Genomic DNA, 13,259 nt, shown 5'->3' with positions numbered 1-13,259 from the left:
GAGACTGGGCATCTAAATGGCAGATGATGTTTAATGTGAGTAAGTGCAAAGTGATGCATATGGGAAAGAGGAACCCAAATTATAGCTACTTAATGCAAGGTTCCACATTAGGAGTCACCAACCAAGAAAGGGACCTAGGCGTAACAGGCCCAGACCCCTTCTCTCACCTGCTCTGTGTTTAAAAATCATTTATCCTGAGTCGCAGCAGCAGGACTGATGCAAACAAGCTGCCTCGAGCCTTCCCTCAGCCATGTCCTGCCCTTGTGGAAACGGGTTATCACATCAAAGGAGGCGGGACCTGGCTGAGGGAAGGCTCGAGGCAGCATGTTTGCATCTGTGCCACTGCCTCGACTCAAGGTAAAAGGATCGCTGGAGGTAGAAAAGGAAAGGGAGAATCAGATGCCCGATTGCAAGGAGAGGAGAGATTCAGCAGAAGCGGTTTGTGGTGGCTTTTGGCGCCCTCTAGAGGTCAGTGTCCCTTGCCACACTTACCATGCCAGCCCCGGGAATTTAATTGTCTCCCCCCCCCCCCCCCCCCCTCCAGAAAACACATAGGGGTTGATATTTAAAACAATTTTTTAAAGCAGGAGAGGCTCCTGCTTGGTTAAATCATGCTGATTGGACTTAGGGCAGATATTCGGTGGCACTTAACTGAATAGTGCTGCTGAATATCTGCTCTGACCACTGCACCACCATCTGATTAGTGCCAGGGTGGCTGGGAGTTACCCATATGCCAGCGATATTCAGTGGTGGTACTTGGATAACTATCCAATTAGCTTAGAACATAAAAAAGGCTGTCCTCAGTTCACCAGGTAACTGTCTGGGGACCACTACTATATATCAGTGGTGTAGAACTGTAAATAAAAAACACTGGCCTGTGCTCAATTCAGCAACTGTTTATTGATATATCAATATATGAGAACATACAAGGCTTAATGGCAAACCAGGTATGTTCTAAATTCTGGACAGAGGCCAGTTCCTTATATAGGGAATTTGGCATCTTGAACACAAAAGGATGAAAAGAATACATTAAAAAGATTGATTATTAAGGAGCATAGGTTAGTGGAGTGGAGTGGAGGAGTAGCCTAGTGGTTAGCGCAGTGGACTTTGATCCTGGGGAACTGAGTTTGATTCCCATTGCAGCTGCTTGTGACTCTGGGTAAGTCACTTAACCCTCCATTGCTCCTGGTACAAAATAAGTACCTGAATATAGGTAAACCGCTTTGAATGTAGTTGCAAAAACCTCAGAAAGGCGGTATATCAAGTCCCATTTCCCTTTCCCTTTACTGAGGTTTATCGTCTCCTTCACCTCTTGACCATCAGATTATCCATAATATATTGGAGTCATAAATTGTTCCCAAGTTAAGATACATATGACTTACTACTACTAATCATTTGTATAGCACTACTAGACATACACAGAATTGGCTGTAGAGGGATGTTATGCCGGAGGTGGAGGAGGGTGATGAGAGCTCGGCCATCAGGGTACCAGAGTTTCATCTGAGGCCAGCTCGGAGCCTGCGGTGGGGGAAGCCAAGAGCAGTCATCCAGGCTGTGTGGCTACCTACACAAGCAGTTGGGAGGTATTCGACCCTCACTGCACAATGATGCCTCCTTCAGCTATTACCTGGAGGCCGAGGAGGGCATTTCAAGATCCACAGCATGGGCAGAGTTTCTGCGCTCAAAGTGAGGAGCCCCACTATCTGCATGCCTGGGCATCACCCCAATCCCCTTCCCTTAGCCAAGTAAGGAACTTCCAATTTCTCCACCCTTCAGATCACAGCAGGTGCTGCCCTTCACTTGGCAAGAGTTTCTCATGTGTGTGTGTATCTTTTTCTTCAACAGGAGCTTAACAATCACATTTTCAGTGGGGTCAAGTGGCAGTCACAGCCAGTGCCATTTTTTAAACCAATATAGCTTTGCACGTCATAGAATTTTGCAGATGCTTAGATCAGTAGCAGGCTTATTTTCGAAAGAGAAGGGCGCCCATCTTTCGACACAAATCAGGAGATGGGCGTCCTTCTCCCAGGGTCGCCCAAATCGGCATAATCAAAAGCCGATTTTGGGCGTCCTCAACTGTTTTCCATCGCGGGGATGACCAAAGTTCACGGGGGCGTGTCGGAAGCATAGCGAAGGCGGGACTGGGGCGTGCTTAACACATGGGCATCCTCGGCCGATAATAGAAAAAAGAAGGGCGTCCCTGACAAACACTGGGCCAACTTTACTTGGTCCTTTTTTTCATGATAAAGCCACAAAAATGTGCCTTAAATGACCACCGGAGGGAATTGGGGATGACCTCCCCCTACTCCCCCAGTGGTCACTAACCCCCTCCCACCCTGAAAAAATTTTAATATTTTTTCCAGCCTCTATGCCAGCCTCAAACATCATACTCAGCTCCATGACAGCAGTATGCAGGTCCCTGGAGCAGTTTTAGTGGGTACTGCAGTGCACTTCAGGCAGGCGGACCCAGGCCCACCCCCCCCTACCTGTTAAACTTGTGGTGGTAAATGTGAGCCCTCCAAAACCCACCACAAACCCACTGTACCCACATCTAGGTGCCCCCCTTCATCCCTAAGGGCTATGGTAGTGGTGTACAGTTGTGCGTAGTGGGTTTTGGGGGGCTCAGCACACAAGGTAAGGGAGCTATGCACCTGGGAGCTTTTTCTGAAGTCCACTGCAGTGCCCCCTAGGGTGCCCGGTTGGTGTCCTGGCATGTCAGGGGGACCAGTGCACTACAAATGCTGGCTCCTCCCATGACCAACTGGCTTGGATTTGGTCATTTCTGAGATGGGCGTCCTTGGTTTCCATTATCGCCGAAAATCAGAAACGACCAAATCTAGGGACAACCATCTCTAAGGTCAACCTAAATATTGAGATTTGGGCATCCCCGACTGTATTATTGAAACGAAAGATGGCCGCCCATCTTGTTTTGATAATACGGATTTCCCCACCCCTTCACGGGGACGTCCTGCGAGGACGCCCTCAGGAAAACTTGGGTGCCCCGTTTGATTATGCCCCTCCAGGGGTTCTATTAATGATGTGTTTTTTATTTATCGTGCATTTAGATTTTTTACACTTTGTGAGTCTCATTTTGGATAGCTTAGTTAACCAGGTCAGTGTTAACCTATCATTATCTTTTTTTGGCAACCTGCTCACCTAATCACCATCTGATGCTAGTCACATTAGAGTTCACTACTCAGCAAAACAATATTGCTGGACACCGTCACATCAGAGCTGCTTATCCTGTTATGCCTCGTTGCTGGACATAGTTCAGCATTCCTAAATCACATAATTATGCATATTGCATGTGCACTATTTAGACTCGTATGGGCTTTTTGTAACAAGTTTATTATTTGGTTATGCATCACTGTTGTTACTCCACATTTTTATATCACTGTGGGCTTCTTTTACAAAGCCGTGCTAGCAACTCCCACGCGGCAAATGAGAGGAAGCCCATAGGAATTGAATGGGCTTCCTCTCATTTGTCACACCGAGAATCAGTAGCGCAGCATTGTGAAAGAGACCCTGTATTAGTAGTGCTGAAGCTAAAAGACATTTGATGAATGTAATTTGTACAAGGGTGAAAAATAGTCTGACAATAAATCATATATCACGTTTAATATCAATACATTTATTGGGGAAAAGAGTTAGCAGATTGGGATGCAACTCCGTTTGTTAAATCTTGGATGAATAGTAAACTGGGCTCCTTTTACAAAGTGGTGTTACTGATTAGCGAAATGCTGAATGTGAAAAAGCCATTCAATTCCCATGGGCTTCTTTGCATTCAGCGCATGCTAATCAGTAGCGCTGCTTTGTAGATTGGCTACAGAGATACAAGAGTGTGGCAAACATCAACTAAAGCATTCTGCGAAAATCAATTTGCCATATGGAATTTACAGTAAAGAATATTGTATGTTTTAATATTATTTGTAAATTTGTTGCTACACGTATCCTTTATACCAATAAAATGTATAATAAAGTTACATACGGTACATTCATATAAACAGGTTTTGTTTTTTGTTTTTTTTTAGAGAGAGCCAGTTGTTAAACATTTACCAGCACACTGCTGGCTATAACTGTTTCTCTCCTTGCTTACAATTAGCTTTAATGAACTTGCACATAGTGATAATGAAAGATAATTATGGTAACAAGTGAAACAATGATTTTATGCAACATTTCCAAAGAAAAACAGAAAGAGCTCTACAAGCTTAAACATTTTGCAACCCTTTTAAAATATTTTGACATTCACCATTCAGTAGTTATTCACAACAAAAGGCTATATGGATCAATTTGACTTCTAGCAGTGGTAAACATGGTCACATATGGATTGCATAAAACATCTGAAATTAAAACCTAGGGCAAGGGCTGATTTGGGTTAGTCCAGTATTCTTTATGTTAGATTCTCTTTTGGTCATTTTGCTTCCACTGTCTTACAGTATTTATGTTCAAAGAAAATGAATTATTCTCTTCTTTATCAAATCAGCAGATTCCCAATGTGATGAGTTAAATACTTTCCCTTGTTGCTTTGCAATTAGTCTTTAAAAAGAACTAAGCTTTCAAGAACCAAGGACTTTTTTGAGGGGGTACTTGGGGGTACTGAGTATCGGCACCTTTTTCATTGTCTGCTAAAATTAACCCATGGTCATGGTCCCCAAGTTTTAATGAAAGAGCTCAGGCCCTACACACCAATTCTGCCTTGTCATAGATTCTGCCCCTGGTTGCAGGAGGCCTGGCCATTTTGGGGTGGGTCCCTCAGTGATCACCCCACCCCTGAAGGGTGGCCTGGCATTTGAGTGCCAGCACTTTTTACTCCATAAAATAAACACACTGTAAGAACCTATGCTAGTCAACCTTACCAGAAGGGAGAATTTAAGCAGCCTCAAATATTCACCACCTAACAAATACTTAACCTCAGCATTTCCTCCCCAGTCATAAGGATTCTTTTTAGTCTCATGCTTGCAACTAGGATAGAAAAAATATATACCATCATGTAATATTACCTGTATGGCTTTTCCTGCAACCATTTTTTGTAGGGTTCATTGTGCGACGGCCAGTAATCCAAACTCTCATGGATTGCCAGACACTCTTTCTCATGTTCCATACAGCCATAACCCTTTCGGGTATTACGCCTTCTGTACCACTTTCTTGAGTTCAGAGAATTAATCAAATCTGGCCCATCTTCATCCAACAGCAGTTGGTCTTCACTGCTATCAGTAGTCTTTTTCTGGAATAGGAGAGAGAACATTTTTCAGTTCGCCAAGGCATGTAGAGGCTGTGGTACCTAATAACTCTTTAGTGTGGAGAGACAAATATCATCCTTTTCACTATTCGATGAGGACAGGGAAATCCCAGGAGGTTTGGCACGCCTATGCAAACTGACTAATTTTGTTTTGGTTTGTTGTGGCCACATACACATCAGACTTCTTAATGTCATCAATAACCTGTTGAAACTAGATTTCTGATCCTTGACTAACCTGTTTTTAGAGGACCGTTGTTTTTGTTCTACTTAAATTTGTAACACATAAATTCCTGTCCCGTCTGTCAGTGAAATGATAGGAAAGATTTACAAGACAAAATATTATGGGTGGAATACATATGTCAGGAGGGCAGAAGGAAGTTCTAGAAACTTTCCTATTTCCAAGGAAAAAACAGGCTTGCTAGGCAAAAGGGTCATGGATTTGGTATAAATAGAAGATTTGTTTTTATTTCACTCACTTTCTTGAAACTGAGTTATGCTTTCAGGCTCTGGTAATGTCCTTTGAATTTTCACAATCTGTATTTGATACGTAGCAGGCTGTGAAAATGCTCTTTCATTGCAATTGCAGAAAGAACATTCGGGCTCCCACTCCAGAAAAAGTGCCAATGAAAATGTAATAGTAGGAGATCTATGGAAAAAGAAGCCAGCAGATCAATATAACATCAGAAAGATTTTATTGAAGAGAGAAAGACATGATTCCTGCTAGAGCAGGTTCAAGAATGCCCAACAATGAGGGTCCCAAAAAACAACAAGGCAAACGATCTGCAAAATCCAATATGAAAAATAAGCCAGTAGATCAATATAACATCAGAAAATCTTGATCTGCTGGCTTCTTTTTCCATATTGGATTTTGCAGATCGTTTGCCGTGTTGTTTTTTGGGACCCTCATAGTAGGAGATCTATTCAGAATCTGATCCAAGAGGATACTACCAGGACTTTATACTTCCTTTCAAAAGCTCATAAGAGAGGAGCCTTAGTTTTCCTTCCCCAGAGGGCTTCCAGCTAAGAGGATGTAGAGAGCAGTAGATAGAGAGCCCTACCCAGGTGATACCAGAGCCTTAGCTCCCTGCTCAAAGGACTAAAGGAGGAAGTTATCACGGTGCAGTAAAAAGGTGTGCTTTTACCAACCCTTGACTGACCACAGGAGTCAGCAACCTGTGGTATCTCATTACAACAGGCTGCTGAATCCCATGGTCAAAGAATAACCCTGCTTGTGAGCCAACTCATAAGCAACATTATTCCAGTGGCCCTGGAGCATCGGGCCTCAAAGTTGCAGCCCAGTACTCCTGAGCTGGAGCTTAATGATGCTGCGGCGCCATCCAAGCACCCACAATCATATTACCACCACCATCACTGATCACAACCCTCCATAGGACTCACCTCCATCGGGGCCTACTGGTCCTGAACCTGGTGGTCCAGTGATCCTAGGGGAAGAGCACTAGCTAGGGCAGGAGCTAATACTGCTACGGTTCATGTTTGCGCAGCTTCAAGGCCTAATGCTCAGCTTTTGGATGGGATTAATTTTACTTTCATTTTATGGCCATAATGCAACTTGCAGTGTGCACCTACTATTCACCACAAGTCACATTATGTTTTTTCATAGTAATGAGCTACTTTACATGCATTAGGATTCCCAACTGGCAGGTTTTAAGCCAGCCTGGTCGATTTTACAAAAGCCAGGCCAGCTGCCAGCAGACCTTGAGTTTTTGTTTTGTTTTTTTACTGTTCCAGGCTCCCTGCCCTGCAGTTCTCTCCCCTTCCCTCCCGCAAGTCCAGCAGCTCTCCCTTCCTTCCTTCATTCCCTCCCCCCACCCTGGCTCCAGCAGCATCCCTTCCTCCCTCCCGATGCTGGAAAACTGACAAATTGCAAGCAGCGATAAAGACATGCTGCTTCTGTCTGCCCCAGTGTTTCTCTCTGCTTGGTCCTGCCTTCTTTGATGCAACATCCTGTGTGCGGGAGAAGCACCAGGGCAGCCGGAAGCAGTGGATCTTTAGCACTGCCCATGACTATTGGTTTTCCAGGACCGGGAGGGAGGGAGAAGAATGGGAGCAGATGCCAGATATGTGGTAGGGGAAAAGTAGAGCTGCCAGACCCACAGGATAGGGGGGAGAGAGGAAGAGATGCTATTCAGATTGGTGGGTGGAGAAGGGAGACTACCTGCAGGATGGGGGAAGAGGGAAAAATGCCAGGCAATTGTGGGATGGGAGATTCCAGACTCACAAGATGGGGAGGTGATAGAGGAAGAGATGCCATTCCCATTGATGGGTGGGGAGGGGAGACCAAACCCACAGGATGGGAGGAGAGGGAGCGATGCAAGACACTTGGGAAAGGGGAGATGCCAGACCCATGAGATGGAGGGAGAGGGAAAGATGCCATATTCCCTCCTTGGGGTGCTGGAGATACTAGACCAGGAAGTGAGGGAGGGAAAGGGAGAAAGATGCTGTACTTGGTGGGGAATGGAGGAGAGAGAGTGAGAGACCAGACTGTATGGGGTGAGAGATGCTGGACCCAAAGTTGGGAGTAGAGGGAAAATAGAGAGAGGCCCATGGGGGGAGGGGGAGAGATGCTGGACCAACAGACAGAAGGAGAGAAAGAGAGAAAGATCCTGGATTGCAAGGGTGGGTGGGAAGAGAAAGGGATAGATGATGGCCACAGGGTGGAGGTGCCTTAGGAGTGGAAGAGATAGGAGATGGGACAGGGACACAAAGAAGAGATGCTAGGCATAGAGGGAGCCTAGGGACAGGGAAACAGATGTGTAATACTGGACACAGAGGGGGGGATAGGGATACTGAGAAGGCAGATGAGGAATATGTGGGAAGGACAGAGAGAGGGACACAGAGGATAGGACAGATAACGGACACAGAGGGAAGATGGGTGGTGGACATAGAGTGAGAAGACATGTGAAATGGACAGGAGATCCTGAAAGAGAATTAGGGAAAATAGAGAAAAACAGAAAAGAGACACTAAGCCTAAAGCAAATGAAGAAAGGAAATGCTCAGAAAACAAAGGTGTATATATATATATAATTTGGTAATTGGAATGTGTCAGATTTGGCAAATGTTCTTCTCTGATATCTTGCACTTCAATTTCTATTTCTCTACTATTGCTGTACATGCAGAATCTGACTTCTTGATGTTTCTAGTTTAGTTTTTTGCCTTCAAATTTCTGTTACTGATGTGTGGTCCCTTGTTTTAGATTTGATAAGGATCTGTCATGTTTTGTGGATATGACCAAGATGCAGTATTCTGTTAATATATATTGTGAAGAGCCCAGGAGCGTGGATTGGGAAATGGCTGAGGAAGGAGGGAGAAAGTCCCCTTTGTACCCTAAAACCCCCCAGGAGTATAGAACATAAAGACTCTGTCACAATCGGTGGCTACTTTTACCAATCGGGTATCTGAGCTGGAGAAAAGAGTTGGAGACACGGAGGACAGTGTGCAACAACATCAAGGCGAGCTGACATAACTCCGCAGTTTAATATCAACATATGAGGACAAAATAGATGTCCTGGAAAACAGGTTGAGACATAACAATTTCAGATTTCTGGGCTTTCTGGCGACAGTGAAGAAGCCTGAGCGAGAATTTCTGGAGGCCTGGTCAACAAGGGAACTCCTGGCTGACACCATATGAAACCCTCAGGGTAGAATGAGCACATCACCTTGGCAAAGCACAGCAGGGGGCCACGAGGCCTAGGCCAGTCATCACTACTCAATTATGCATATAAAGACTAGATCTTAAAAGCATACCGACACAAGAAGGAGGTGACATACCAGAACATTCAAATTTTAATATTCCAAGACTACTCTGCTTGGGTGGCAACCCTAAGATGTGCATTTGTGCCGTTGTGGAAAACTTTAGTGGACCAACAGATTACACTTACAATACAATACTCAGTGCACCTGAAAGTACTGCGAGATGGAAAATGGTACACTTTAAAAACCTGTGGAGAAGCCAGAACAGATATTGACAAATGGGAAGCACATAAGAGCGCATTGATCTGAGGGCCTATTTTGTGGGCCTAATGGTGTCGCCGTTCAGCCTGGCTGGCGGGCAATTTTTCCCTGCAGACTGAATGCGGGACCCATTTGACATAATGACCTCCTGATTTATAGGTCCGAGCTGAAAGCAGTAATATGGACTGTTTTAATGCGCTCGTGCCATGTACTTCAACATTGTACCTGAGGTTTGACCACACGGGGCTGGCGGCTGGTGTTTCAGATGCTGGGGTCCATACTTCTTCTGCCCTATTTAAGGGACCAGAGAATGGCTACCTGTGAGCCCTTGATCCCAGCAGAGTCGCAGAGTGGTATGTGACCTTAATTTCTAACTGAGATCTAGTTCAATAGACTCCTGTTGCAGCTCACCATCCCTGCAGTAGCTGAGTGCTGCTTTGGTAGTACACTAGACTCCCAGCAGAATTGGGGTGGAGGACAGAGGATTCCTGAACTCTTCATGTCTTGGGTGCAGTGACGCAGAGGGTTGATTAAATTAGCCTCTGTGGTATCCAGCTCTAGGATTCTAAATTGACAGGGTGGGACAATTAGGAGCTATTATAGTAAATCAAAACACTAGGGGGACACTAAGGAATCCTTCTGGTGTGAATGATTAATTTCCAAATTCAGTTTATCTGAACTACTAGAGGGCAGGAAGGAATGCTCTTAGTGTGACTGACAAATTTCCAAGTTTGGTTGAACAAGGGACTAGTAATCTTACAACAGAAGGAATGGAAGATTCTCAAGTCAACTGAACAATATTTAGGATGAAATAGGAAGGAATCCCTTTGGCAGTGATAGTCCAGAGCCTCAGGTTTATTGCAGGGGTCCTTTTACTAAGGCACGCTAAATGATAAGGTGACTATTATATTCCTATGGGTGTCATCATTTACTGCACACTAATCATTAGCGTGCACTAAATCTGTTAGTGTGCCTTAGTAAAAGGACCCCACAGTGAGTTGGTGAGACTTGTTATTTGAAAAGGACTAACACCAGAGCACTGACTTTTAATCTGCCTGGAGTAACACAGGATAATAGAAGAGATATAACTATATTCTGCCTTGGGATTGATTGCCAAAAGACAGTGGTTACAATACTGTGGTTTGTGATGAACACCCCCTCCCCCCAGGAAGGTCTCAGGCAATTGGAAAAGAAGTGCCACCTACAATAGACAGAGGCATCCTTCTGTGCAGCTGACAGTCTCAGCACATTCTCTCCTCCCTCTCTCCTAGTCCACACTCTCTCCCCTTCACCCCCAGTCCAGCATTTCTTCCCCCTTTTTCCCCTTCCTCTTTGCTCCAGTTTCTCTCTCTCCCTCTCTCTCTTTCTGTTCCCCCTGATTGCCCCTCTCTTTCCCTTCCCCCTCTCATCTCTCTGATTTCCTCCTCCCCTCAATTCCAGCATCTATCTTTTTTCTTCTCCCCCCCCCCCCCCCCCCCCCCACTGGTCCAGCATTTGTCCAATCCCCCTTCCTTGCATTGGTCTGGCATCTCTTCAAGCTCCACCCCCCCAGGCCTGTCATCTTTCTAACCCTCAAAACAGCATCGGCTCGCAAGTTCAGACAATGACTGAGACAAGTTGCCTTTGCCTAACCCCACCAGGGCCTTTCCTGTGCCACATCTCACCCACAGGAAATTACATCAGAAGGGCGGGACATGGCACAAAAAGGCTCTGGTAGGGCCGAGCAGAGGCAGCTTGTTTCAGTTGCTGTCTCTGCCGGCAATCTGGCGCTGTTTTGAGGACTACGGGGGATACCGGTTAGAGAGATGTGGACTTTGCGTGGAAGGGAGGGGGGTTGGGATTGGCAGAGAAAGGAGGGATGATGAACTTGGGAGGAAGGTGGAGTGAGTGAGGGTTCATTATCATAGGTGGCCCCTACTACTGGGTGCCCCTGGGCATTTTGTCGGGCTTGTTCAATAGTTGCTAAGCCCTAGGAGGAGTGGCCTAGTGGTTAAGGTGGTGGACTTTGGTCTTGGGGAACTGAGAAACTGAGTTCAATTCCCACTTCAGGCACAGGCAGCTCCTTGTGACTCTGGGCAAGTCACTTAACCCTCCATTGCCCCAGGTACAAATAAATACCTGTATACAATATGTAAGTCGCATTGAGCCTGCCATGAGTGGGAAAGCGCGGGGTACAAATGTAACAAAAATATATAAAAAATATAAGTAGACTCCCAGTAGGTCTGGGCTATAAAAGGAAGTGTCCAGCCAAACAAGGCACTGCTGCATGTGTGCCATCCCACTTCAGGGAATCCCTCTGATCTCTTTGCTTCCTGGACACATATCCCTGAAAATGCTGTTACGAGTGGACACAAAACTCCCATTTAATACACCCCACCCGATTATCACTGACTCTAAATACATGTGTAAGATAAGATTTGGGGTAGATAGGAGTTGCCTATGAAGTCACCTGGAAGGACACTGTTGAGGCCTTATTCCATTTACAGAACATGGCTATTGTTTGTGTATAGGTACCCAGCCATACCAATCTGAGATCTCAAATACATGATTTGAGTAGGAAAGCAAATGACAGAACAAGATCCCTAGAGGCTGTAGCAGCAAAGCAAAGTAGATGATGAGTTTAATAGAGAAGATCTCACAGTAAACAATGAGCCCCACATAACAACAAGGATACCTTTAGCTCTGAGAGTTTAAAAGAGAGGGAAAATGAGAGCTTATTAGACAGGCACATGATTTGGGAACCCAGAAGCAGCAGTACATGAGTAAGGAAAGCAGCTAAGTGGCCATAAATAAAAGAAATGGTAAAAGACTACATGCAACACTGCCTACTGTGTCTTGCAAACAATTCTGGTAGGAACCCAATCATTCCCTTACTTCACATAAGAAGGATAGCTCCTTGGCACAGGTTGCAAATGTATTGTATTGAGGGTCAACCCAAACCCAAAGAAGAGTAGACATTTTTTGGTGGTTGTGTAGGCTACACAGAAGCTTTTCCTTCATGGAAACATTATGACAGAACAGATGAAAAACTGCTATTTGAACAAGTCATATACTAATATGGTTGCCCCCAAGTAGTAGATTCTGATAGAGGACTTGCTTTTTTGTCTGCAGTTTTCATAGACTTCATACCGTTTGGTACTCTCCATCATCAGGAATTGTGGAAAGAAGTAACTGGTCACTAAAGGAATCCTTGAGGAAATTGGTAATCAAGCAGGGCAAGGATTGGCCGAGGTGGTTACCTGTAGTCCTTGCCACCATACAAGGAACTGCCCAACCAGAAAGAGATGTTCTCTCTTTAAATGAATGTGTGACAGGACATACAATGCCTATAGCCCCGAATAATGCCTTCTTTACTGATTTTGCCCCTGATGAGGAAATCAGTTCTGTTGATCTCCGACATTACTATGTGGCCCTGAGTGCTGGACACATGCACTAGCAGAACTGAGTGCTATCACATTTCCTGGAAAAGAATCCTTCTATGGCAACAGTGTCCCTTATCACCAGGAGACCTGTTGCTATGGAAACAGGGCCCACTCCCTGCAGAGTAAGCGGAAAGGATCTTATGTTATTGGCTTATGTGGTAATCATTTTATTTTCTGTTTCAGAGGAAGGTCAGAACAGTAAAAGGCTTCTGCAGTCAAGTATGTACACGTCACTCAGCTAAAGATTCCTGCTTGAATGTAGCCTGCTGGGATACAAATGTTCCAATTTGATGTCCAGTGTCTCCTGTAGACTGTGACCTCTTTTATTTGGTTGTTTTTTTATCTGTTTGCCTTTTTGTACTAATATCTTTAAGCTTAATTCCATGCTATATATAGGTAATTATTCTATGCCTAAGCACTGAAAATCTCTATCTTCTGGATTTGTATCCTCATCCAAACATCCCTTGTTTGCCTCTGTCAATGGTTAAGAAAAGATAGACCTTGAAAAAAACTGAGGATCATCAGTGGGCATTTCACCCAAAGCCTTGAGAGCTATGGATAGGTCCTTTGGAGACACCCTTTCATATGTGTTTTGTATGAATTGTGTAATATGTTAGTTGCCAAAT

The 13,259-nt window shown here is 44.8% G+C and overlaps 1 protein-coding gene across 2 annotated transcripts in view; it reads right to left on the bottom strand.

The window, feature by feature from the left end:
* Positions 1–5,325, bottom strand: part of LOC115477376 (chloride channel protein C-like) — a 284,847-nt gene extending 279,522 nt beyond the window's left edge. For both annotated transcript variants that reach the window (XM_030214217.1, XM_030214225.1), the window contains exon 1: positions 5,001–5,325. In XM_030214217.1, coding sequence (XP_030070077.1) covers positions 5,001–5,245 — 245 coding nt within the window. In that variant the 5' untranslated portion in view covers positions 5,246–5,325. The remainder of the gene's footprint in view (positions 1–5,000) is intronic.
* Positions 5,326–13,259: the final 7,934 nt, after the last annotated feature.

Source organism: Microcaecilia unicolor, chromosome 1 (genome assembly GCF_901765095.1).
Source record: "Microcaecilia unicolor chromosome 1, aMicUni1.1, whole genome shotgun sequence".
Classification (NCBI taxonomy): domain Eukaryota; kingdom Metazoa; phylum Chordata; class Amphibia; order Gymnophiona; family Siphonopidae; genus Microcaecilia; species Microcaecilia unicolor.
Note: the sequence above shows the minus strand (reverse complement) of the source record. Positions and strands in the feature narration are given on the sequence as shown.